Raw genomic sequence first — 27,131 nt, 5'->3', positions numbered from 1 at the left:
TACATATGAAATACACTAATTGATATGTCATCATGCACACGATACGTGACATATTATCCCTCCATCCATTGGGACCAGACTCTGTGCAGAGCGTTGATTCAGCCTAAGCAGTCTCCTTGGCTATTGGGCACAATATTGGACAGGTCGCCACTCCGACACAGTATACTAGCAAGCTGGAACACATTTTGCCGACCTCAGAAGGATGACAGGTCGAGTTAACCCCACCTGGTATTAATTAAACAGCTGAGCGGAGTTTGAACTCAGGACCCTCGGATCCCAAGCCTGCCACCCTAACCATTAAGCCAACACCAGGCATGTGACATATTATTGGTTCACGAGTCAATAAGTGACCACTATATTCATTATTGGTGTGTGTCTGTCTGTCCCGAGCATAGCTCCGTGGGTTTTGATCCGATCCTGATAAAATTTTGGTGGGAGGTTTATATCATGATCTAGTTGTGTTTTCCTGAGAATGGGCGTGGTGCGCCCATCATTGGCAGTGCCACGCCCAAAAAAACGTGTTTTTCGGGGGTAGCCAATTTCAATTTACATCTTCTCCGAGTGGGTTTGTCGAATCTGGCAGGGGTTTCGGTATTTGGTTAGCCCAATAGCACCTGCATAGCCCCACGGAGCTCGATTTTTCATTTTCGTCCCAAGGTCAAGGTCACAAGGTCACGAACTTTGAAAATTGCGAATTTTGACATAAAAATCATACGACCACCCAAACTTTGAGAGCGAGGATGACAATATTTTTCATGCATAATCTTAAGGTCATTCCCCACCTAAAGTCTCGAAACCATTTTGCTCGATCTCGAACACCTTGCCTGTGGCGCCCCCTTCAAGTTTGTTTTTATGCTGATTTCATCAAAGTATGGATAGTCAGAGGAGTGCGAAATGCCATATAGCCTATATGACGTAATATTGTTCCTGGAATGTTCCAGAGGAAGTTTTGCACCAAAGGTCATAATCCTTGACCTTTGACCTTTAAAGTTCACAAAGGTCAAATTTTCAAAGTTGTGGGAATCAAACCGGGTTTTCGACCTTCTTCGACGAACTAACTCCAATAAGCTATAGCATATATCCTGTTTCCTTATTTTAATGTCCACAACATTGTTTTGTGACCTTTAAAAGTTATGCAAAGGTCAAATTTTGAAAGTTGTTGAACGAAACCGGGTTTTCGACATTTTGCAGCTAATAACCTGTCACTCGTACCACATCATGTTGATCATTTTTATAACTTGGTCAAAAATTATCACATTGTCTCATCCTTAACTTCTGAAACAATCTACATCGTCAAATACCGCTCGTGAAGCATTGCCGTCTACAGACTTGTCCTGTATATTATGAATACACCCCCAAGCATACAAGAGACAAGAAGGTTCCCAGAGTGAGCCATGTCATTAATTATATTCGTAGATTAGATTTCCCTCCCTGTGTTTAGGGGTTTGAGGGATACATGCATTGAGTGTGTTTAACTAGGACCTTCCCTTCTTCCTCAATCTATCCAGTAATCTCTCAATATATCCCGTTCCCTGCCGTTCTTCATCTCCACATTTCATGCTTCCCTAAGTTACGATTCACCCTTTCATCTCTCGTAATTTAAGATCAAGTGCTTGTCCTTTCATCTCCTTTGTCAATCAACTCCCATCTCAGGTAGAAAACCTTCATTTGTCATCATTTTTGTAAATAGGTCCCAACTAAAATAACCCTGTAAAACCCACAAAAATAACAGTTGGAGAAAAACACAACTGATGGACAGAAGGGGTTACATTCTTTTTATTTCCACCACCTAAAAACCTTTCATTTCAAATAACACACTTTACACTTTACATCAATAGAACCGCCACCACCACAATAAACATCGAACAGACAGCGGAAGGACAAACATTGAAGAGAAACAAGGCTGGGACCCCAGACAGCAGAAGGTCAAACAGCAGAAGCCAAGGCTGGCCCATCGTGTGTGGAACCTTCTGAAAGTACTCGAACCTTCGACATGCCGGGACCAATGAGGAGGCACAGCGAGTAAGCGGGAAAGGCTCAAAGCCAAGCACATGCTGGACCAGAAAAAAGGCTGGCACATGCCAGCGAGGGCGGAGCCGCCAGGAAGAGACATCGGGGGAGAGCAAGACGTGCCACCGGGAGGCACCACCATGGCGTCTGAGAGTCGAACTTTTCCCGAGTCCAAGAGCGGAATTTTGTTGGCTGTCTGTACAGGAGGTTCGACTCTACCCACGCAGAATGTTAATTGCCTTCAAGCATCTCTGAATGAGGCGCTAGTGGGTTCTGTGGAGCACTGATTGTCTGCATGTCTCCTCTATACCAACCCATGAACTTCGTGGTTCCCAACCATTTGTGCACATCAAACCGACATACCACCAATACACCCTTACCCTGAGTACCTCCTTCCACATCTCCTCCAACCAACCCCCCCCCCCACCCCCTTGAAATTTGCCAGGGTACCAACACACAATGGCCTACTCAAAATAAAGGTACCATGGGATCTAAACAAGTACGAGTGGATGTTACAGTCGGCTTCACATTATCTCAAAAAGGACAATGATATTGTAATGACTGATACAATGACTACGACATAATGATATTGTAATGACTGCCGGTCGTTCCAGTTGCCCTGTTCCCAATTTACATTGGGACCAATGCAGGCCCGCACTGTCTGTATCAGGTGAGCCAGAGTTATACCAATCTCCACTCTTCTTTCCATCTATCTTTCCTGGTTGATTGATGACACATCATGTCCTGTGTATAGCGATAAATAAGATTGTCTTAAATGGACTTCATAAGTGTTAAGGTAATTACTTTCCTCATGTATCTTTTGAATGTGCTTCCACTGCTTGGATTGTAAATACGCCTGTCATGGTGCCTTATTTGATGGTGAATTCATGTGCTCTGTTTGATTGTGAATAAATGTGTCTTTCATGTGTAATTGTAGATGAGTGTGTTCATTAAATCCAGCGTAGTCTGCATGTTAGTGTTAGCCGGGAAGTTTTACCCCACCAATTGACTCTCGTTAGCCGGTGCATACTCGGCAGCTCCGCTCGGCTGCACCTGATACAGTAAGTTCACTCGAGTATGCATCGAGGACACGAGACTCCAGTTGGAGCGGCCATCCACGGATAAGGTACCCACGCAAAGTAGTGAAACCCTGCCAGGATTGGCGGTACCAATTGGCGCTCATGGTTGATTAGCAACCCGCCGGCACGCAGAGTTATCCATGCTCGGTGGCCATAGGACCGGGCATTTGAAAGGGACCCGAGTGCTTTGGTCAGGTCAGGTTCGATCTGTGACCTGCTACAGGTACCATGTAAACCTGTACTAACCTGTTCCATGGTCGGGTTGTCAGCGACTAAACCGTCTCCCCAACCAGGTTTTCTGGTGAGGAGGGTGTTTGGATATGGACACCCAGCAGGATTAAAAACAAAACCTGTGAAAGGGCGGAGGAGCTCCTTGTGAGCCAACGGCCATCCATATCTAGTGCCCAACTGTGTCTGCGGACGTCCTCCTGCAGTTGGGTTACTTCTTATTAGGTTGGTGGCAGGATTTGCACTCCGGCCACCGTAAAACCCTTCATTCCGCAAAACGCAAAAACGCAAAAAATCTGAAAACCCACTCCGTGGGAGTACCTCCTGTGCAGCTTCCCTTCACAGGGCAGCTCACCGGATGACGGGATTGGGGCAAAGCCTTTGGGACCCCCAATCTTTGATGATAGGAGGGAAACCACGGGGTAACATCCCTGGGTCAGATGGGTCAGATTGCGGGAGAGTGTGTCGGAGTGGTGCTGAGGTGTCGTCCACCAGACGGCGGTCTCCTTGGGTTAACCTGAGGCGGTCCCTTCGGGTGGGTGCCTGGAATGTCCTATCCCTAAGAGAGGATGATCACCTGTCTCTGTCATCATCTGAGCTCAAGCGTTTGGACATCGGGATTGCAGCTCTCTCTGAGGTTCGGAGACCGGATTGCGGCGAGATAATGGTGGGTGGTTACACCTACTATTGGTCTGGTCGCTCTGATGGTTACCATACCCAAGGAGTTGCTGTAGCTGTGTCCAATAAGCTGACACCAATGATAATTGAGGTAACACCGGTCAACGAGCGTATTATGAGATTAAGGATTCGTCACTCCTTAGGTGTCATTTCCCTGGTCTCTGTTTATGCTCCGACTGAGGCGAGTGATCTCACCGTGAAGGATACATTCTACGCCACGCTCGAGTCTGTGGTTGATCAGTGCCCCAGACGAGATACATTTCTAGTCTTGGGGGATTTCAATGCATCGACTGGAACTGATAGGGACGGTTATGAGGTGTGTGTTGGTCCCCATGGGTCAGGAACTATGAACCAGAATGGCACTAAGTTCCTTGACTTTGCAAGAAGTCATGGACTTAGGGTGGCTGGTTCATGGTTTCAGCGCCCACAAGCTCATCGCTGGACTTGATGTTCCAACGCTGGCGGTGTGGCAAAGGAGATTGACCATGTCCTCATTGACGGTCGTTGGAGGATGATCCAGAACTGCAGGGTCTACCGGAGTGCTCAGTTCCTCAATACTGACCACAGGCTTGTTGTAGCAACTCGAAAGCTGCATCTTAAATCCTGGAGAATGGTACCATCCCAGCCTAGGCTGGATGTTGGCAGCTCAAGGATGAGAGAGTAGCTGAGGAGTTTGCGAACAGGCTGAGTGGACATTTGGGGGGTCCTGAAGAGTTGTGGGGTGCCTTCAAGACCATCGTCCTTGATGTTGCCGGTGGATGTCTTGGAGCTCAGATAGACCGAACGCAGATGAGAGTTTCGGCAGGGGCTGCTTGCAGCCTATGTTGATCTCTGTAAAGCGTTCGATTCAGTGAATCGGGATGTCCTCTGGACGATTCTTGGTCTTCGTGGGGTGCCACCAAAACTGATCGATCTGATGTCTGAACTCTACTCTGGTACTGAGAGTGCTGTGAAGTGTGGTGGTACCATCTCTGACTTATTTCTAGTTGTTACTGGAGTTCGTCAGGGATGTGTACTTGCCCACACACTTTTCAGCACTTGTATGGACTGGATTTTAGGGAGAATGTCGGAGAGATCAAGTTGCGGTGCATCGTTTGGGAATGTCAAGATCTCGGACCTTGATTTTGCAGATGATGCAGTCATCTTTGCGGAGACTTTAGATATCCTTTTGGGGGCCCTCGAGGTGCTGAATGAGGAGTCGGAGCCGTTGGGATTACGGGTTTCTTGGGTCAAAATTAAGATCCAGGCTTTCGGTGACATCTTGGATGCTGCTGTCCTGTCTGTGTCTGTTTGTGGTGAGGATGATGAGGTCGTGGAGACATTCACTTACCTTGGCAGTGATATTCATGTCTCTGCTGGCTGTGAGTCAGAGGTCAATAGACGTCTGGGTCGGGCCTGGGGAGTCATGGATTCACTGGATCATGGGGTGTGGCGCTGCCAGTACCTGTGCGGGAGGACGAAAGTCCGAGTCTTCAGGTCCTTGGTACTTCCAGTCTTGCTCTATGGATGCGAGACTTGGACTCTGACCAAGGATCTGAGACGGAGACTTAATTCCTTTGGTACCAGGTCTCTTCGGAGAATCCTTGGCTATCGCTGGTCGGATTTTGTGTCCAACGAGCGGTTGCTTAGAGAGACTCGGATGAGATTTGTTACCTGCATAGTCCGTGAGCGTCAGTTGCGGCTGTATGGACATGTGGCTCGTTTTCCTGACGCTGATCCTGCTCACCAGATTCTCTCAGCGAGGGAGTCTCATGAGTGGAGGAGGCCAGTGGGCCGACCACGTGCCTCGTGGTTGCAGCAGGTTGACCATCATCTCAAGGAGATGGGGATGGGCTTGGCATCTGCCTGGGGGATGGCCAGACGGAGGCCCCTGGAGTACCGGCGGAAAGTGGACGCAGCGACGCGCTGTTCTGGCACATGCTCCCATACCTGACCTGACCGAGTGCTTCCCCTCGTGGTGAACCTCGAACCCTGGGGCCATAACAATATTATATACACACAATGTTATACTGTATATTTTATACACACCTATTATACTGTATATTACATACACAATATTATAATGTATGCCTGTTGTTGGGGGGGAGGGGGAGGGGGAGGGGGGGGTGGGCCTGGAATCCTAGAGGATCCTGAGTTCAAATCCCACTCAGCTGTTGAATAAATACTAGGTGGGGTTAACTCGGCCTGTCATCCTTCTGAGGTCGGAAAAATGAGTGCCAGCATGCTGGTATACTGTATCGGAGTGGCAACCCGTCCAGAATTGTGCTCAATAGCCAAGGTGACTGCTTAAGCAAAACCAACGCTCTGCACAGAGTATGGTCCCAATATCCTCTTATACCAGGTGATGAAGTTTCATGAAGATCAGTTTAAAATTTGGACCTGTAGACGATTGACAAACAAACAGACAGACAGACAGAATAACGTACAAAGACCAACCAACATACTTGAAAAATTTTCGATTTTCGCAAGTAACAAAAAGACATGCAAGTTTCAATGCATTCCCCCACAACAATGATGACTATCGTTTCCATTGTACTGTAACAGAGAATTGGTGTATTTTACAATGAACTGGGACTTGTAATCCACTCTCTCACCGGCGTAACACAATAACACATTTACGGAGAGAATTTGCATCCAGCGCCCGCCCCCCACCTCCCTCCCTCTCGCCTACAAATTCTTGTTAATGCCTAAAACCTTCCTGGACACACCCCGAGTAAAACCACCAAATATCAACTCAATCTGTCGAGTGGTTTAGGAGTGCACACAAAACAAACAAACCAACCCTCCCAACCGAAACGTGTGTGGCGAACGATAATAATAATAATAATAATAATAATTTTATGAGTGTTTGAAATTGTTGGAGAAGAGAAAGAAAGAGGAAACCTCACAAAATAAAAAGAGCACCAACATATTATAATATAGAAAAACATAACATAAAGCCCTTACTGGCAAGGTGCTTGTGCATAGACGCGGAGCCATTCAGGCGGAGACACGCCATGGTAAGGGTTTGCAGGGACAATGGGCGCATGCACCACCCTGCCAGGCAGTGCTGTGGAGTCAGCCATGGACCTTGGAGGCTGTGCAGCATGGGATTGGTCACAGTGCACAATGCTGGATGAGGAAAATGCATGGTAAATATCATGGACAAGTGCATCAATATCAGAGCCAAGAGTATGTTGAAGAACAAAATACACAACAGTATATGTCCACAGTGGTACCTGTGTTTACAAGCAGACATTCTATGATCCACATAGTCAGCTCGGTCATGGTTCAAGTGCCCATTCCATCCAGCCCAGCATGCATCTCTTGCCAGCGGATGTGTCCAGTGTGTCGTGTTGGTATTATGGTCAATATAATATCGCCGCCCACGCTCCGTCCATGCTGGAGACCAACCAGGAGGTAGAGGGGGCTCATCTGTGTTGATAGAAGTGGACCGCAATGGGCGGGGAGTAGGGGGACGACCTAGAAGCAATGGTAAAGTGGTGAAAGGGCAAAATAAGATGTGTAAAGGGAAATCGACACACTACATACCAGTTATTTTACTCCATGCAGTAGATGCGACGCAGTCTCATTGAACACACACCATAGTTGGTCATTGCCATCTCAGTATTTATCAGAGAAGGAACTTGAAATTTGCTAGGGTACCAGCACAAAATGACATACCACCATACACCCTTACCCTGAGTACCTCCTTCCACATCTCCTCCCACCAACCCCCCCCCCTGAAATTTGCCAGGGTACCAACACACAATGGCCTACTCTAAATAAAAGGTACCATGGGATCTAAACAAGTGCGAGTGGATGTTACAGTCGGCTTCACATTATCTCAAAAAGGACAATGATATTGTAATGACTATGGTACAATGACTATGACATAATATGATATTGTAATGACTGCCGGTCGTTCCAGTTGCCCTGTTCGAATTTGTAGGGTTGCGTCAAAGCAACCGCAACAGTCGACCGCTTCGATGACTTCCTTGCTGGATCACGTGGCTAAAAGCCATGATCCCGTGCAAATTGGAAGCCCCAAGGTGGTCCAGCATCTTGCCCATAGACGTCACAAGACTGAATATGATATCAGGCTGAGCATCCTGAGTCAAAGGACGCGGTCTTCTCAGCGGTGTGGAGATGGTGACCAATTATGCTTCAATGGGTCTTTACACAACCACCAAATGAAGCAGCCCCCACAGACAGAATTCACCCCTGAGACCAAGTGCATTTATAAAAGCAATGACACTGTGAGGAATATACAAGAAGCACTCTCAGTAACCCATACATGTGAAATAAACAACATATTGTTACGAATTTGCGACCGCCGGCGTGCGATCGGCCGCGTAACTCCAATAGCAACCGCGTCGCCCACCGGACGGACAATTCAGTCGTGACCCTCCTGGAACTACCACCAGGAACCAGTCACGGGTGGGGGGTTTAACCTTACCACAGCCCAGTCCGCATTCTACCCGCGCGAAATAAGGTGAATCGCCGAATGTCGATATACCTAAGTTCCTGCGCCGGTAACCTACCGAGGGGCTGCACCGCGCCGCAGGTCAGACTGGGACACGAACCGCTTAAGCGGTCCGTTCCGGACTACAGTGATAACAGAGCGGTGTTATCGCCGACCTCGACGGATCCGATTCTCTTTACCGGGCGTTCAAAACCCACTACTCATTCGATGATGCAAGATGGCTTTTAAAAAGGGAAATAGGACACGACGAACGGGATACATTGCACACAAGGACATTTATTCACTATACAGCACAACACAAGCAAGGGCAGTCATGCAATATACAAGCAACAAATAGAATGCAAAAGCAATACGACCGACTATAATTATTATTTACAAGCACAGTCACTTACACAGGTTTTAACTTATGGGACACGGCGCCACAGCATGCATACCAAAACAAAAGAAAACCCCCCTCACAGGCAAGGGGGTAGATGGGGTCAGTAGACCTTTATGGTCATGGGCCGTGGATGACCGAAAAGGCCCACGAGACCGTGCAGGTTACCTGCCCCCTGTTTAGTGGTCGTCAAGTCCCTCTCCCACGACCGTCAGCGTGGTCGCGCCTGGTTCCGGGCCTCTCACTCGGCCGGCGAACCCAATCCGGCACCCCTCGTCCGGACGCGCAGGTCCACCACACAGCCGGCTCTGCTGCGCCTTCCGACCGTGTCTCCAGCAACTGGCCGCTCACAGGGCCACGAGCGCAGGAACCAAAAGAGAAGAGAGAAGAGGCGAGTCTCGAGCATGAACCAAGAAGAAGCGTAATGGATCACAGGGTGAGAGCATGAACCAAGAAGAGAGGCAGAGCGAAGCCCCAAGGGGTGACCAGCTCCACGAGACCAAGAACGAGATCCCTCGAGCCTCGTGCGCGTCCGCCCTTTATAACGTGAGGCTCCGCCCTTCGCCCCACCCCACTTCTGGCTCCACCTCCCTTCGAGAAGCTTCCCGAAAAGGGGGTTCCTCACTCCCGACCGCCTCACGCCGTGCATCCACCAATCGGGAGCGAGCTGCCCCACCCCTTTCCTTCACACCAAGCGCGGGGGATTCAGGCGGAAGAAAAATCCGTGCATTCAGAGGCACTTCCTTGTTGTTTCCCTCCTTGCGTTCTCGAAGGTTTCCAACGCGGAAACCGTCGTAACGTGGTCCGTGGAGGATGGCGTTCGTAAGCAGGTGTAGTGGCGAAGATGGTGGTGGCGGTTGTTTGCGTGGAGGTTTGTTGCGTGCTTGGCGTTGTGACGTACTTGGTGGCGGTTCTTGTTTGCGTAGTTCAAAATAACGATAGATAAAGAAAAACGGCTATCTCAAAGAGTCGCAGCCCGGTGAACGCGAACATTTCCCTCTAAACAACGGTGGGGAAACCTATCCAACACCAACTTACCAGGATAACTGATCTAAGGAACCGTTATGGTGTTCTGCGAATTTCGACAGCCGTAACAATATTGTTGCGAATTCGCGCCCGCCGGCGTGCGAACGGCCACGTAACTGGAATCGCGGCACGTCGCCCACCGGACGGACAATTCTGTCGTGACCCTCTCGGACTAACGCCGGGAACTAGTCACAGGTGGGCCTTTCGGCCTCACCACGATCGTGCCAATCGCCCCCCCCCCCCCCGCGTGGGATGGGGTTGTTCGCCAAATTAGACCTACCTAAGTACCCACGCGGAGGGTAGACCGGGCCATCGCACCTCGCCGCAGGTCGACTCCGGACACGGGCCACTTAAGCGACCCGTTCTGTACTATCGGGATAACCGAGCGGTGTTATCGTCGACCTCGACGGTTCCGATTAATTATCGGGCGTATTAAGCCCACTACCAACCCTTTACGTAAAGCAAGATGGAGATTCAAAAGAAAAGACGAAGCGAAATGGGAAAACAGTTCAACATAAGGCACATTTATTCCGCGGCACACGGAAAGCACACATATACAATTACAACAATTATGCACCAAAAGCAGATGTTACAAAAGAAACACAACAATGCAGATCTACTACCGACTACGCGAGCACACGGCAACACTTACACAGTTTTACTTTACAGACGGCGCCGACAACACATTTACTCAAAAGCAAAAGAAAAGGGCCACCCTCAAAGACAAGGGGGCAGAGGGGGCCTGTGGGCCGCGAGACCAGGTGGATCCTACCCGTGTCTTGTGATGAGCCGCAAATGTGGCGGCGGTGCCCCGACTCCGCGCTCCTTCGCGGGTTTCGTTGGCACTGCTTGGAGTGGGGTGGGAAAGGGGCCCCTTTTCGCACTATCTCAGCGCAGGGGGGGAAAAGGGGGGAATTGTTGATGCTCTGGGGAAAGAGGATAGCTGGCTTGCTTGGGTCCCGCGACGAGCGACTCCACTGCGACCTCGTCGCCGACCGCCGTCTTCCTTGCCTCGGACCCGAGGTATCCGGTCCCCTCCGCAATTCTCCTCGGCCGACTGCAGCAAATCACCTCGACCGCGCTCCAGGCTCCAGGCTTCCTCTCTCTGCAGCTCCCCGACAGACTCCGAACCCCGACAGACTGCCACTCTCCAGACCCGACTTGACTGCCTCGACCTTCCTGACTCCAACTCACTGCCTCCAACCTTCTCTCCAACTCAAAACTCTCAACTCTTCTCCAACTCGCCTTGACCGAAAAAACTGACTAAATTCGCCCCGCGCTCGGCACTTTATAGTCCGGCAGGAGAACCCATATGCAAATTTCTGGATCAGAACGAGCTCGGGGGTGGAGCCACGCTCGCCCATTGGACGGAGAAAAAGGGGCGTGAGTCTCCCCTGATCCTCGAATTTGCATACATCGATTCTCCTCCGACGCGCCTGGAGGCGGGGCCAAACCGCCCCGCGCTTGCTGATTGGACGGATCAGAAATGGGTGTGTATCATTCCTGATCCGACTTCTCGGAAAGGCTGCTATTTGCACTCGCAGCTGGGCGCGCGTCCCGCACGAGGCCAGGGCAGCCTGACGCTCGGTGCCCACAAGCGGTGTGGTGCGGGAAGGAGAGGCGAAGATGGTGGAGGGTTTAAAGTGGTGGTCCATGGCCATGGCGACGTTTGGAATGGCGGTGATGCGATGTTTGCGGGAGCGAGTTGTGAAGGTAAAGGTCGTGGCTGTTGGCGTTGTTGTTGTTGTGAAGCGGCGTTGCGGTTGGTGGTTGTTGTGTGATGGCGGTTGAGACGTGGTTGGTTCAAAATAAATATAGAACAGAAAAACGGCTATCTTAAAGGGTCGCAGCCCGAATGAATCACATTTATTCTCTCTAAACAACGGGTTTGGGGCTAACTACACATGTACTTACAGAGATATCTCACCTACGGGACCTGAATGGTGGTTTGCGAATTTCCTCAACCGCAACACTATCTATATATATATATATATATATATATATATATATATATATATATATATATATATATATATATATATATATATATATATATATACATACATATATATATATATACATATATATACACACATATATATATATATATATATATATATATATATATATATATATATCTTTCTGATGTACCATTCCCTTTGCAGAGCGATGGTGCCACTGAAGCAGCTTGTTGAGCAAAGGTTATACTTGTTGGCTTGCCATTGCCTTCCCAGCAGTAGTTTGGGCAGGAATTTGAAATTTCGCCATGGTGTCAGTGATGGCTGCCAACTCTTCATGAAGAACACCATGTCTTTCAAGTCCACCAACTAATGCCGGCAGATGGGATACCCATTTAACGTTATCAGAGGACAGCACACACATTGATGAATCGCCCTTTTAGGAAACACCAGGATGACAGTTTATAGCTTGGTCGGGATTCAAACCCAGACGAGACAGCTTAGAGGTGAGTGTGTGTACCTCTAGGCCATCTTGTCAGCCCCCTCTACCAGCATATGCACCAACGAAACAACGAGCGAATGGCGGATCCTTAATTATCTCTGCCCTTAAGGCCTCAGACATTCCACAATAGAAAGACAAAGAGGGAATGACTGGACATTGGAGAGTCCAGGCAAAACTGTGCAGACTGGCAGAGTGATCAGGTTCTGTTACAGCCCAGCAAGAGGCTGGACGATATACCGTACCACTGGCTGAGGAGACAGAGACATGGCTTTGGCCCCGGCAAGGTGTGACAAGCGTTCCGGATGATCAATCGGACGCAGCCTTCCACCACTCGGTTAAAGGCAATCTCCTCCCCTTCCTGAGTCACCCGTAACTTTATACCCTTGAGCCCATGCGTCATGGATGGCACACCACGCCCCTTCCCGCTCAGTCACCATTGGACGCAGGCTGGTCTCGTGGTTGGGACGAGCCGGTCCATGACTTCCCTCACCGGGCTGCTCTCAGTCGCTGCCCAGCCTGACATTTTACCACCAAAACTTGTACCGCAAGGCCGAGCGAATGCTAAAAGATGACATATATGACAGTTTCCAAAGGGTAGGACATTAAAAAAAATTACCCCCGGTTGGGGGTGACGGTCATCTCTGAAGCTCTGTGGATGTGGATCTCTGATCGGCTTAGAATGGCTTCGATGTCGTCTTGTCTTTTGGTTCAACATACAGACGAAAGCCCAGGAATAAAAAGCATTGAAAACCTCAGATATCAAATTACAAATTCGAAAAATACGACCTGACCAGATTCAGATATTGTACCCAACTATCATAATCCGTTGGAAATTCCGCTGAGATCGGATAATAAATGGCGGAGATAATGTTGAAATTTGCTGATTTTTCAACTTTGGAGTGACCTTGACCTTGACCTTCAATCGTGTCTCAAGTCATACCGTCGTGGATCACTCATTGACCCCTACCTACATACCAAGTTTCATCAAGACCGGGCAAAGTTTCTTTGACCGTATCACATCGACGATTTTTCCAACTTTGAAGACACGTGACTCGATAACCAGGACGAATTTTAAAAAACCGGCCTGACCAAATTTAGATATTGTTCTATATTATCAGAATCTGAAGAAATTTCGAAGATCGGATCACAAACGGCGGAGGAGATATATTTTGAAAATGGACGATTTTGCAACTTTGGAGTGGCCTTGACGTTGACCTTCAATCGGGTCAAAGGTCATACCGTCGTGCATCCTCATTGACTTCTACCCACACACCAAATATCAAGAAAATCGGAAGAAAAAAATGGGGACGTACGTACGTACGTACGGACGGACATCGAGACTGGTTTTATTAGGTCATCTCTACGAGATGATCTAAAAATGAGGTCAAATGGATCGATAATTTTCGACAAACATTGGGAAAGGGAGACGTCGTCTAACTCGACATAAAAGCAACGCATATATAAAATGACAATTAATTACTTTATGCTTGTGCTAAACATTCACTTTAAAGGAAATAACTTCTCTATTTTACACATTATTAACCCTGAGGAGCCATTTCCACAACAATATGCTGACCTACTTTTGGTCATGAATCAAACGTGGACTTCACAGCCCACATTGTGGACAAATAACGTACATCGTCTCCTAACAAATCACTTCATCCTCCAAGGTTTACAATTGAAATAAACATGCTCTCCATTGTAAGAGGACTCTCAATGAAAACTGCACTCAATGCCCATGGATAAAACAGTAAATTGATCGACTTAAAGCGTGAGCAAACCTGAATTCTGATGAAGCAGCTGCCACTTCGAGCGTGCATCTCCACATCCAAATTCTTGGCTCAAGACAGGATCTGGAATTTCTTGTCCAGCAACATCATATACTGGTAATGTGAAGGAGGAAGACGTTCATCGACAGAATTGGGGAACCGGGGATGAGTCACAGAGAAAAGAGGATAAGTTAACAACAATATTATGTACAGCTTTACACAGAGTCAACGAGAATGGCACTCAGTGGAGCGCATACCTCCACCAGGCTGAACAGTGAACAGTTTCCGTTTCGTATCCCACTGATAGGCCAGATCTGCATCCCAATCTTCAACAAAATCTAATCAATTCATCCTCGTCACACACCCAACCTGTCCACCAAGTTTTGTCCAAATCCATCCACAACGTTTTGAAATATCCTGCTCACAGAAAGACAAACAAACAAACAAGAAATATGTCAATGCATAGCACTATACTTGGAAAATCCATAAAACAAACTTGAACTTCAAAATAAATGGTGGTTGAATTCAATGACCAAAAAGGCAAATGCTCTTCAAATTTCAAGTCAATCTGATGAAAATTGACGATTTTAGAAATTTGACAAAGTTGTTGACCTTTCACCGATGCTAACCTTTTCACCCTTTGACCTCAAAAACAATTGGCTTCTTGCTTATGACGAACTCTACCAGGTGGTGAAGTTTCGTGAAGATCAGTTTAAAATTGTGACCTGTAGGCGATTGGTATACAAACAGACAAACAAAAAAAACAAGCAGTCATAGACTGGTACTTACGAAATCGTCAACTTGACCTCTGACCTTGTCTAATAAAAGCTGTCTCTCGAGAAGGTAGCGACGCAAACCAGAAGTTTATAAGATGATTCTGTATCAAACCATCAAAAATCGAATGTTTTGGATGTTTGACCTCACTGTGACCTTGACCTTTGACCGATTTTGACCAAAATCTAATCAGCACAAGCCATCGCCCCCTGAATCACGTGGTGTAATTTGACATTGGTAGCTTCTTCCGTGTTCGAGTTATCGTGCCTACAAACAAACAAACAAACAAATGCCCTGGTTTCGACAGCGTGAAGCCGAGAAAGGTGGGAGGCAGGAGCACCAGCCCAGAGGGGAGAGCAGTACTCCATCAGGCTACGGACAAAAGCTTTGTAAGTGGTCAGGAGCTCTAGAGGGCCGAGGAAGGACTTAGCACGACGGAGGATTCCTAGTCGGCGACTGGCTTTTGAGGCGAGGTTGGAAATGTGACTTTCCCAGGAAAGGTCATGGCAGATAGTGAGACCTAGAAGCTTGAAAGAAAAGACTTCTTCCAGAGGATTGTTGAGAAAGTGGATGGGGGGGTTTTGAAAACGGTCCTTTCGAAGAGACATAGTGAGAGTGTGAGATTTGTCTGGATTGAAAGACATGTTCCACGTGTTGGACCAGTTTGTGATTTTATCCAGATCTGCAGTGAGTGAAGAAGCTGCTGCTTGCCGGTCTGAGGGATGACAGATGGTACGGCAGAGGGTGGAGTCGTCGGCAAAGAGAAATAGAGGATTTTCCAGAGAGTCCGAGAGATCATTAATGAAAACCAGAAAAAGAACAGGGCCCAGAACGCTACCTTGAGGAACTCCAGCCTGCACAGGAAGAGGGGATGAAAGAACTAAAGGCGCTCAAGGTCTGCCAACAACCCCCTTCTGGTAAAACTACCAAAATCACGAATCACTGCTCATCTTCACTCTTTCATTCCTCTTTTTTCCCGCGTTTGGAATAAACTTCCTCACTCTATTCTTTCCCATTCTTCCCTCCAGGCTTTCAAAACAGCTGTTCACCACCACCTCTTATCTTCCCCCATCCAAATCCTCGATCTTTTCTACCCCCGATAATCCACCCAAGCCCACTTCCTTCATTTCTCCTACTTTCCTTCCTGAAAGTCCCTGAAATGTCCATCTTCTCTTCGCCATGTTCCCCGTCCCATCCCCATCCCTCTCCCTTCCACAGTTCACCTAATGTGTCTGTTCCCCACTGTTTTGTCCCTTCCACTCCCGCCCCTCTTGTCTCATGCCTCCTTGCTGTGAGTTGTGTGTTAGCTCTCATACGAGCCTCGACCAAGGTATACAAAAAAACAAAACAAAAAAAAACAAAACAAACAAACAAGCAGTCATAGACTGGTACTTACGAAATCGTCAACTTGACCTCTGACCTTGTCTAATAAAAGCTGTCTCGAGAGAAGGTAGCGATGCAAACCAGAAGTTTCTACGATGACTCTGTACCAAACCATAAAAATCGAATGTTTTGGATGTTTGACCTCACTGTGACCTTGACCTTTGACCGATTTTGACCAAAATCTAATCAGCACTAGCCAGCACCCTCCTGAATCACGTGGTGTAATTTGACATTGGTAGCTTCTTCCTTTCTCGAGTTATCATTTTTTGGATGTTTGACCTCACTGTGACCTTGACCTTTGACCGATTTTGACCAAAATCTAATCGGCACTAGCCATCACCCTCCTGAATCAGGTGGTGTAATTTGACATTGGTAGCTTCTTCCGTTCTCAAGTTATCGTGCCTTCAAACAAACAAACAAACAAACAAGCAGTCATGGACTGGTACTTACGAAATCGTCAACTTGACCACTGACCTCGTCTAATAAAAGCTGTCTCGAGAGAAAGTAGCGACGCAAACCAGAAGTTTCTACGATGATTCTGTACCAAACCATCAAAAATCGAATGTTTTGGATGTTTGACCTCACTGTGACCTTGACCTTTGACCAATTTTGACCAAAATCTAATCAGCGCTCGCCACCACCCTCCTGAATCATGTGGTGTAATTTGACATTGGTAGCTTCTTCCGTTCTCGAGTTATCTGTACCAAACCATCAAAAATCGAATATTTGACCTTGCTGTGACCTTGACCTTTGACCGATTTTAACCAAAATCTAATCAGCACTAGCCATCACCCTCCTGAATCACGTGGTGTAATTTGACATTGGTACCTTCTTCCGTTCTCGAGTTATCGTGCCGACAAACAAACAAACAAACAAACAAACAAACTAACAGAAACGGAAGGCATCAATTTACTCACGAAATCTTTAGATTTCGTAAGTAACAAGCAGTCATAGACTGGTACTTACGAAATCGTCAACTTGACCTCTGACCTTGTCTAATAAAAGCTGTCTCCAGAGAAGGTAGCGACGCAAACCAGAAGTTTCTACGATGATTCTGTACCAAACCATCAAAAATCGAATGTTTGACCTCACTGTGACCTTGACCTTTGACCGATTTTGACCAAAATCTAATCAGCACGAGCCATCACGCTCCTGAATCACGTGGTGTAATTTGACATTGGTAGCTTCTTCCGTTCTCGAGTTATAACTTTTTTTTGGATGTTTGACCTCACCGTGACCTTGACCTTTGACCGATTTTGACCAAAATCTAATCAGCGCTATCCATCACCCTCCTGAATCATGTGGTGTAATTTGACATTGGTAGCTTCTTCTGTTCTCGAGTTATCGTGCCTACAAACAAACAAACAAGCAGTCATAGACTGGTACTTACGAAATCGTCAACTTGACCACTGACCTCGTCTAATAAAAGCTGTCTCGAGAGAAAGTAGCGACGCAAACCAGAAGTTTCTACGATGATTCTGTACCAAACCATCAAAAATCGAATGTTTTGGATGTTTGACCTCACTGTGACCTTGACCTTTGACCAATTTTGACCAAAATCTAATCAGCGCTCGCCACCACCCTCCTGAATCATGTGGTGTAATTTGACATTGGTAGCTTCTTCCGTTCTCGAGTTATCTGTACCAAACCATCAAAAATCGAATATTTGACCTTGCTGTGACCTTGACCTTTGACCGATTTTAACCAAAATCTAATCAGCACTAGCCATCACCCTCCTGAATCACGTGGTGTAATTTGACATTGGTACCTTCTTCCGTTCTCGAGTTATCGTGCCGACAAACAAACAAACAAACAAACAAACAAACTAACAGAAACGGAAGGCATCAATTTACTCACGAAATCTTTAGATTTCGTAAGTAACAAGCAGTCATAGACTGGTACTTACGAAATCGTCAACTTGACCTCTGACCTTGTCTAATAAAAGCTGTCTCCAGAGAAGGTAGCGACGCAAACCAGAAGTTTCTACGATGATTCTGTACCAAACCATCAAAAATCGAATGTTTGACCTCACTGTGACCTTGACCTTTGACCGATTTTGACCAAAATCTAATCAGCACGAGCCATCACGCTCCTGAATCACGTGGTGTAATTTGACATTGGTTGCTTCTTCCGTTCTCGAGTTATAACTTTTTTTTGGATGTTTGACCTCACCGTGACCTTGACCTTTGACCGATTTTGACCAAAATCTAATCAGCGCTATCCATCACCCTCCTGAATCATGTGGTGTAATTTGACATTGGTAGCTTCTTCTGTTCTCGAGTTATCGTGCCTACAAACAAACACACAAACAAACAAACAGAAACGGAAGGCATCAATATACTTACGAAATCTAAAGATTTCGTAACAAACAAACAAACAAACAAACAAACAGAAACGGAAGTGATCAATATACTTTCGAAATCTTTAGATTTCGTAAGTAACAAACAGAGGACGGAAGTCATCAATATAGTTACGAAATCTTTAGAATTCGTAAGCAAAAATCAGACAAAAATGACACTTGGAGAAATGGTACGACACTTGGTAGGTCTCTTAAGGGGTCTAATATTCTAAGGGGTTTATGGGGTCTTAGTGGTGTAAAGGGGTTGAAGGGTTTTACAGAGCCATAGCGGGTTTAACGGATCTAAAGAGTCTAAGGGCTCTTACCCAATCCTACGATTCATCCTCATCACACATCCAACCTGTCCACCAAGTTTAGTCCGAATACTTCCACAACTTCCAGATCTGGATTCAGATCTTCATCAGAATTGAATCTATTCTTCCTGTTGGCATTCCCAATCTGTCCACCAAGTTTCATCGGAATCCATCCATAACCTTTTGAGATATTGTGCTATATATCGTTTTTGGCTCCGTCTCTCAACGGTGAAGAATCGCTTGAAAAATTCTCGGATCCGGATCTTCACCAAACTCGGATCGATTGGTCCTTGTCACACACCTAACATGTCCACCAAGTTTCATCCGAATCTGTCCACAACATTTTGAGATATCGTGCAATGTCATTTTTCGCCCATCTTTCAATGGTAAAGAATCACTTAAAAATTAAATAACTCATCTCCAGATCCAGATTCTCACGAAAATTGAATCGATTTGTCCTCGTCACACATCCAACCTGTCCAACAAGTTTCATCCGAATCCATCCATTACCTTTTGAGTTACTGTGCAACATATCATTTTGGCCATATCTCTCAATGGTGAAGAATCACTAAAAAAAATTCTCAGATCCGGATCTGGTTTCGGATCATCACCAAAATTAAGTGTTGTTGTCCTTGGCCGGTCACCGACATACAAAAAAAAATTTCAGAAAGATAGCTTGAAAACTGTGGCCAAAAATCTAGTGACAGACAAACAAACAGACAGACAAGCCGGTAGGCGGCCATGGGTCGCCGAGCATCCGATGACCTTTGACCCCTGATCTGAGTTAATCTGGTGCAGTACTTACGGAATTACAATCGAATCGGTTAACCCGTGTATGAGCAAGGAGGCTTTGAATGGTCATTTTGCCCGAACAATGCACTCATTGACCTTTGACCCCTGACCTCGCCGAGATAGGTCAATATGTCCTGAAGCAAAGTTGTAGTACTCATTGAGTACTCTGTACCTTTGAACTTTCATTTGTATCAGTTAACCCGTGTAGAAGCAAGGGGGATTTGAATGGTAATTTTGTCCGAAAAATGCACTTATTGACCTGTGACCCCTGACCTACTCGAGATAGGTCATTATGCAAATGAGCAAAGTTGTAGTACTCATTACGGTGTATAAGCATGCAAAGATTCATTCGATTCAGTTCAACCGTCTTGGAGCTAGTGTACTTTGAATTTTCAGCGGGAATGCTCAATGGCCCTCGGACACCCAAGTTGAGAGGGTTACCATTTGGAAACTATAAGATATAGAAAAAATGGATGTCATGTTGCGGATAGAGAATCACCTTAAGATTATGCATACCAAATCTCGAGTTCCATCGACTGATAACTACTCGGTATCAATTTGAATGAAAAGTACCAAAAATGCGGTTTGATATCGGAAATCCCCAAAGTTCGAGGGGGTGCTGTGGGTGAACAAAGATATAAATGGAAAATCCGGCTCGATCGTTTGTGCACAATGCATTCCAGACGATTAGTGTGAATTTTCATGACCATCCGACCATAACCCAAGGAGGAGTAGCATTTGGCACGAAGGCACCTCCAGCTCTCGCATATTATCGATTTTTGTCCTTTGACCCCTGACCTAAGCAATATCGGTCAATATGTCCTGAGGCAAAGTTGTAGCACTCATTGCGTGCTATGAACCTGCAAAGTTTCATTCGGATCGATGCACTCACCTGGTCGCGAGGGGACCTTCAATTTTCACCAATTTTTGGGCATACCCCATTTGTAGGGGGTGCTGCGGGTAAATTATTCCATATATCACAAAAACCGGAATATATTTGGTAGAGCATCACCTGTAGATGCATGCCAAATTTCACAAGCCTACATGGGATAATGGCTTTCGGAATTGATTTCGCGTGAACGGTACTGATTTTGAAGGTTTTTCGGCTGTTGCAAGGGAACCAAAGCGTCCCGAGCAACCATCACAATTTCCAAAGCACTAGGTCATAAGATGTACCTACCACCCGAGTTTGGTCAAAATCGGCCCACGTTTACTACCAATTATGCTGATGACAAACGAACAAACAGACAGAATTACTGACAATAAGGGTCCCCTATTTCGGCGACCCAACAGAGAAACAGACAGACATACAAACGCTACAGACCAACAGACTTGGCAAAAAATTATTTTTTGCCAAGTAACAAACAGACAGAATAACACATGTGACCAACCAATGTACTTGAAAAATCTTCGCTATTCGCAAGTACCAAACAAACACAAACAGGTCAAAACAACCTCCATCCACCTTTAGTGGCGGAGGTAGCAGGATGCAAGACAATGACATTCAGGAACAACAGTAAATGAGGGAGTTTGAACAAGAAAAGAGATGCTACTGATATAGATGAAATAATTATCAAGTCTCTGTTTATGACACCCTCACACTTTGCAGATAAACCGCAAGCTCATTAACAGAACATCAACAAAGTAAACTGATCACACATCATAAAAGTGAGAATTCAAAGCAATTAATCCTACCTTATGCCTAAAGGTCACCATTATATCAACCAGGATCAATGTTGTCATATTGGGATGTCTGAGAAAGACCATCAACCACCCAATAGCACACATAAATCATGCAAACAGAGAGGATGAATGATCTGATTCGATAAATACAGCATGGATGATTTCCTGTCACACCGCCTACCATCCCCAGTCCTCCCAACCCCCTATTTCCGACCCCATTAACCCAGCATACCTTGCCTGTGGCAATATGTTCTTGATGGACCGTGCCTTGGACAAGCACCATGCCTTTCACGTCGAACCAGATCATGTCTCAGCCCTGAGACCAAGTGACCTCCTCCGGTCTTGCTCTCCGCAGCCACTAGTCTGCAAGTCTGAGTGGTAGCTTGAGAAGCCGCCGCCACCGATCGACGAGGAGCAGAGGGGCTGGGCCGAATGAATGAGGGGACGAGAGCTGAACAACAAAATTATGGACAAACATGAGAGAGAAGCATGCCCTACAAAAAGCAATACGAGCTAACAAGTTTACAAACTAGAACGGCACTCGGAAGAGCGCATACCTCCGCCAGGCTCAACAGTTTATGTTTTGTATCCCACTGATGAGCCGGATCTGAACCAAAATCTAATCGGCTTGTTCTTGTCAGCTACCCAATTCATCCACCCGCAACTTTTTGAGATATCGTGATATATATATATATATATATATATATATATATATATATATATATATATATATATATATATATATATATATATATATATATTGTTACGGCTGTGGAAATTCGCATTACACCATAAAGAGTCCTCAGGTGAGATTTCTCGGTAGTCCATGTGTAGTTAGCCCAAACCCGTTGTATAGAAGGAATATGTGCGATTCATCCGGGCTGCGACGCTTTGAGTTAGTCGTTTTTGTTTCTCTATATTTTATTTCAAACAAACAGCATCTCAACAACCACGCCATCCCCACCACAGCGCCAACCACACTACAACAACGCCATACCACCACCTTCGCAACTTCATCCCACATCATCGCTTCTGCGGCCATTCCCACACCACCTGTGAACACTGAACGTCGGGCTGTCTCGGGCCCGTTCGGCAATTGGTGCCAAACGCACCGAGCCGCGAGCGTGAATGGCGGCCTTTCCGAGGGGAAAATTCGGATCAGAAACGCTTCACGCCCACTTCTCCTCCGTCCAATGGGCAAGCGCGAGGCGGCTTGGCCCCGCCTCCAGGCGCGTGGAGGTGAATTCCGTCTAGGTCTGTCTATGCAAATTTTAGGATCAGGGGAGGTTCACGCCCATTTTTGCCCGACCAATGGCTGACCGGGGGGGGGGCGGTGTGGGCCCTCCTCCAATCACGTCCTGATCCGGGAATTTGCATATCGGCGCCTCCTGAGCGCTATAAAGGTGCGAGCGGAAGGCGACTCGCACGCTGGAGTTGAGCGAGGAGGAGAGTGTGTCGTCGAGGAGTTGCTTTTGGAGACAAGGAGCGTCGCGTTGGTGGAGTTGAGTCGAGTGCGCGCGGTGGAGCTGCGGGCGGCTGGTCGGGGCAGGGGAGCTCAGGTCCGAGGCCAGGAGGACGGCAGTCGGCGACGAGGCTGCGGTGTGGGGGATCGCTCGTCTCATCGCGGGACCCAATTCAGCCAGCCACTCCCCGCCCCCAGGGCATCAACAATATCCCCTTCCCCCACGCTGAGATAGTGCAAAAGGGGGCCCCGTTCCTCCCCCACTCCAAACGTGGTGCCAACAAGCACGCCAGGGGCCCGGAGTCGGGGCACAGCGGCGCGGACACTTTGCGGCTTGCCCGCCAACGCGTCACGAGGACGCGGGTAAGACCTCCACGGTCTCGCGGACCTGGCCGCTCCTCTCGGTCCCGCGCACATTTGGCCTACGGGCCTGTCTCCCTCCTTGTCCATGAGGGTGGCTTCTTTCTTTTGCTTTTGTGTAAATGCGTGTTGGCGCCATCTGTGAAGTAAAACTGTGTAAGTGTTGCCGTGTGTACGCGTTAGTCGGTTGTATTATATTTGCTTTTTGTGCATTTTTGTATGGCTGTATATACGTGCCTTCCGTGCTTGTCTGTGTGTGCGTGTGAATAAAATGCTTGCTTGTTGAACTGTGCCCGTTTCGCTTCGTCTTTTCTCTATTGACTCTCCATCCTGCTTCACGTAAGGGGTTCGTAGTAGGTGCAACATCCCGGTAATTAATCAGAACCGTCAAGGCCGTCGATAACACCGCTCGGTTATCACTGTAGCACGGAACGGACCGCTTAAGCGGTTCGTGTCTGGAGTCGGCCTGTGGCGTGGTACGATCGCCCGGTCAACCATTCGTGCAGGTACTTAGGCAAATCGAATTTGGCGAGCAACCCTATCCTGCGCGGGTGGGCAATTGGCACGATCATGGTGAGGTTAAACCCCCACCCGTGACTAGCTCCCGGCGTTGGTCCGAGAGGGTCACAACAGAATTGTCCGTCCGGTGGGCGACGTGCCGCGATTCGAGTTACGTGGCCGTTCGCATGCCGGCGGGCGCGAATTCACAAAAATATTTACATATATACATACATACATATATACATTTCTATATAAAAATATACAGTATCTGGATCTGAATCTTCTCCAAAATCGATTGAATTTGTCCTCATCACACACCCAACCTGTCCACCATATTTTGTCCGAATCCGTTCATAACTTGTTTAGATATCCTACTCACAGACAGACAAACAGAGAGGGGTGAAAACAACCTCCGTCCACCTTCGGTGGCGGAGGTAACAAGTACTGAGATTTCACTGTGAAGCTTAGGGCATGTTGGGAAAGGGGAGATAAAACAGTGATTGGTGGGCTTTTACCTGCCAATCACAGGTGAATGGTTTAACAGAAACAAGACAGGATGATACAAGTGAAAGGAAGTGGGAAGCATTTCAAGGAAGTGCATTGAAAGTTGAAGAAGAGGTTGAAGAACAGGAAGGTAGACGGCATTCAGACTGGCTCCAAGAGAGTATAGGAGAGTGAGAGAAGCTAATCCAGAAGCGTAGCATCCTTATTCCCAAATAGTTAAAATCACAGCAGCACAAAGATCATCATGGGTATGTGGCACAGAGAAGGCTTGTTGCTCAAAGGGCCCCTTTTTAGGCAATAATGAATGGTTTCAGAAGAAGGCACGGCAGATAGAGTACGATGTGGAGAAGGGATGGAATGACTTTGGAGTATGGATGGCAAGGTCTGTGGGACAAATCAGGTGTGGGAGAGCCGGGTCACAACGTTCAAGCTATCAGGAGTGAGAGATGAGAGCAGGGAATAATTCAGTGGCTAAGATGTGTTTCACAGATGGCATATTCCCTTCTCTTCTATGCTGGTCAAAAATCTTCTCAGGTCAAGCCACCTGAAATTTCAAACCCTGTGACGTCATGATCTTCCCTTTGATCCGTGCACCCAGACAGACAGACAGATCCACACAATCTCTCTCGCGTTGAAAGAAGGGCTCATGCCCGAAACGTCCCTTCGCTTTCTTTCCCACAACGGTTTACACAGCAGCTCTCTCGACATTATGTTGAGAAAATTAATTCCACTTATTATTTTTTTCCGTCTACACTCCATCCAGACCGACTCTAGTCTTAAACACAAGACACTGAGAGCAGTACTCCACCAAGGTACTTCAACCCGAGTGTTGTGCAGTTTGACGCAACATCCCCGACGTCATACATCATCCCCGACGTCATACATCATCCCCGACGTCATACATCATCCCCGACGTCATACATCATCCGTATAAATGAGTACACCTCAAAAGACGATCTCAAACAGTCCGTTAAACAAGGTTAATGCGATCGTGCTACAACTACAAGTGCACGACCGTCGAGGTGACCACCACCACCCCCTCCCCGACACCACCACCACCCCCCTCTCCGACACCACCACCACCCCCTCTCCGACACCACCACCACCCCCTCCCCGACACCACCACCACCCCCTCCCGACACCACCACCACCCCCCTCTCCGACACCACCACCACCACCCCTCTCCGACACCACCACCACCACCACCCCCTCTCCGACACCACCACCACCACCCCTCTCCGACACCACCACCACCACCCCCTCCCCGACACCACCACCACCACCCCTCTCCGACACCACCACCACCACCCCCTCCCCGACACCACCACCACCACCCCTCTCCGACACCACCACCACCACCCCCTCCCCGACACCACCACCACCACCCCCCTCTCCGACACCACCACCACCACCCCTTCTCCGACACCACCACCACCCCCTCCCCGACACCACCACCACCCCTCCCCGACACCACCACCACCTCCCACTCCCCGACACCACCACCCCCTCCCACTCTCCGACACCACCACCACCACCCCCTCTCCGACACCACCACCACCCTCCCACTCCCCGACACCACCACCCCCTCCCGACACCACCACCCCCTCCCCGACACCACCACCCCCTCCCCGACACCACCACCCCCTTCCCCGACACCACCACCCCCTTCCCCGACACCACCACCCCCTCCCACTCCCCGACACCACCACCCCCTCCCCGACACCACCACCCCCTCCCACTCCCCGACACCACCACCCCCCCTCCCACTCCCCGACACCACCACCCCCTCCCACTCCCCGACACCACCACCCCCTCCCACTCCCCGACACCACCACCCCCTCCCACTCCCCGACACCACCACCCCCTCCCACTCCCCGACACCACCACCCCCTCCCACTCCCCGACACCACCACCCCCTCCCACTCCCCGACACCACCACCCCCTCCCACTCCCCGACACCACCACCCCCTCCCACTCCCCGACACCACCACCCCCTCCCACTCCCCGACACCACCACCCCCCCTCCCACTCCCCGACACCACCACTCCCTCCCCGACTCCCACCACCCCCTCCCCGACTCCCACACCCTTCAGGAACGGCTGCGGCTCCTTCTTCACAAATCTTCCTTGCACGTCCCCTTGCCGCATCGCATCCGCCTTGCTCTTCCTCCGCGACAGCATTGTACTATACTGTACTGTACATCGATTTTTTTTTTTTACATACAGTTTCGTGATTTAATATCCTATTATTGTTCACCGCACACACGGTCTCAATGGCGATGTACCACCGAGACGGCCATGATTGTATTCTTTTAATTTCCATTCGCACTTTTTTTTAAAGACGACTGCTGGGAAATAATATCTATCCATCCTGTTTATTCGATTGTGGCGTGTATTAATAATCTCATTATAATCAAAGGCGTCAGAAGCTCGTGAACGCGCCCCCAAATCACTCGCTCGCCCGCCACAGCACAGCACAGCAACTCCCATCGTGTGATCGGACGTCGCATGCTTTCGGATACAAAAAATCGCGGGATTAAAGGGTAATTCTATTAAACGACGGTGAATTGGCCTATTTCTTCTTTGAAACAAACAAAAAAAAGGTCTTTCGTATGTACAAGGGGAGGGGGGGGAGTGAACTTTGGTTTCAGAACTCCCTCTATAAATCATTTTGATTCTGATAAAGAAAGAACGCAAATTAGCACAAAAAATACAGACGGCAGTTAAAAAAAAAAAAAGAGAAAATGCTCACCGAGCTACTTGAGCGTAATATACACCAAATGAGTTGCAGCGCCGCCGAATGGGTATTTCAAGGCGGAGCAGGACAATTATTTACATTGCAGTGAAAAAAATCGTCACAAAGTGTAAATTTAACCGTGTCACGACACAGAGGTGTGTACGTGGACCGTGGAAGCCTCAAAACGGGTAGA

At 47.9% G+C, this 27,131-nt stretch overlaps 1 protein-coding gene across 3 annotated transcripts in view; it reads right to left on the bottom strand.

Moving 5' to 3' along the window:
* LOC147020449 (protein salvador homolog 1-like) overlaps positions 1-26,648 on the bottom strand; it is a 30,827-nt gene extending 4,179 nt beyond the window's left edge. For 2 of the 3 annotated variants that reach the window (XR_015061840.1, XM_085895768.1), the window contains exons 1-5: positions 26,289-26,624; positions 21,608-21,826; positions 14,104-14,205; positions 7,214-7,457; positions 6,942-7,106 (exon numbers count right to left, since the gene is read on the bottom strand). Coding sequence is in view for 2 of the 3 variants with exons in the window: in XM_085895768.1 (XP_085751894.1) it covers positions 6,942-7,106; positions 7,214-7,457; positions 14,104-14,205; positions 21,608-21,826; positions 26,289-26,382 (824 nt within the window). In the remaining variant the exon portion in view is untranslated. Of the gene's footprint in view, positions 1-6,941; positions 7,107-7,213; positions 7,458-14,103; positions 14,206-21,607; positions 21,827-26,288 lie in introns of all 3 variants that reach the window. The other variant, XM_085895769.1, reaches the window with a different exon arrangement.
* Between the last annotated feature and the right edge of the window lie 483 nt (positions 26,649-27,131).

Source organism: Eptatretus burgeri, chromosome 9 (assembly GCF_056783735.1).
Source record: "Eptatretus burgeri isolate ZD-2024b chromosome 9, Ebu_testis_v1, whole genome shotgun sequence".
NCBI lineage: Eukaryota > Metazoa > Chordata > Myxini > Myxiniformes > Myxinidae > Eptatretus > Eptatretus burgeri.
This window is presented reverse-complemented; position numbering and strand designations above follow the sequence as displayed.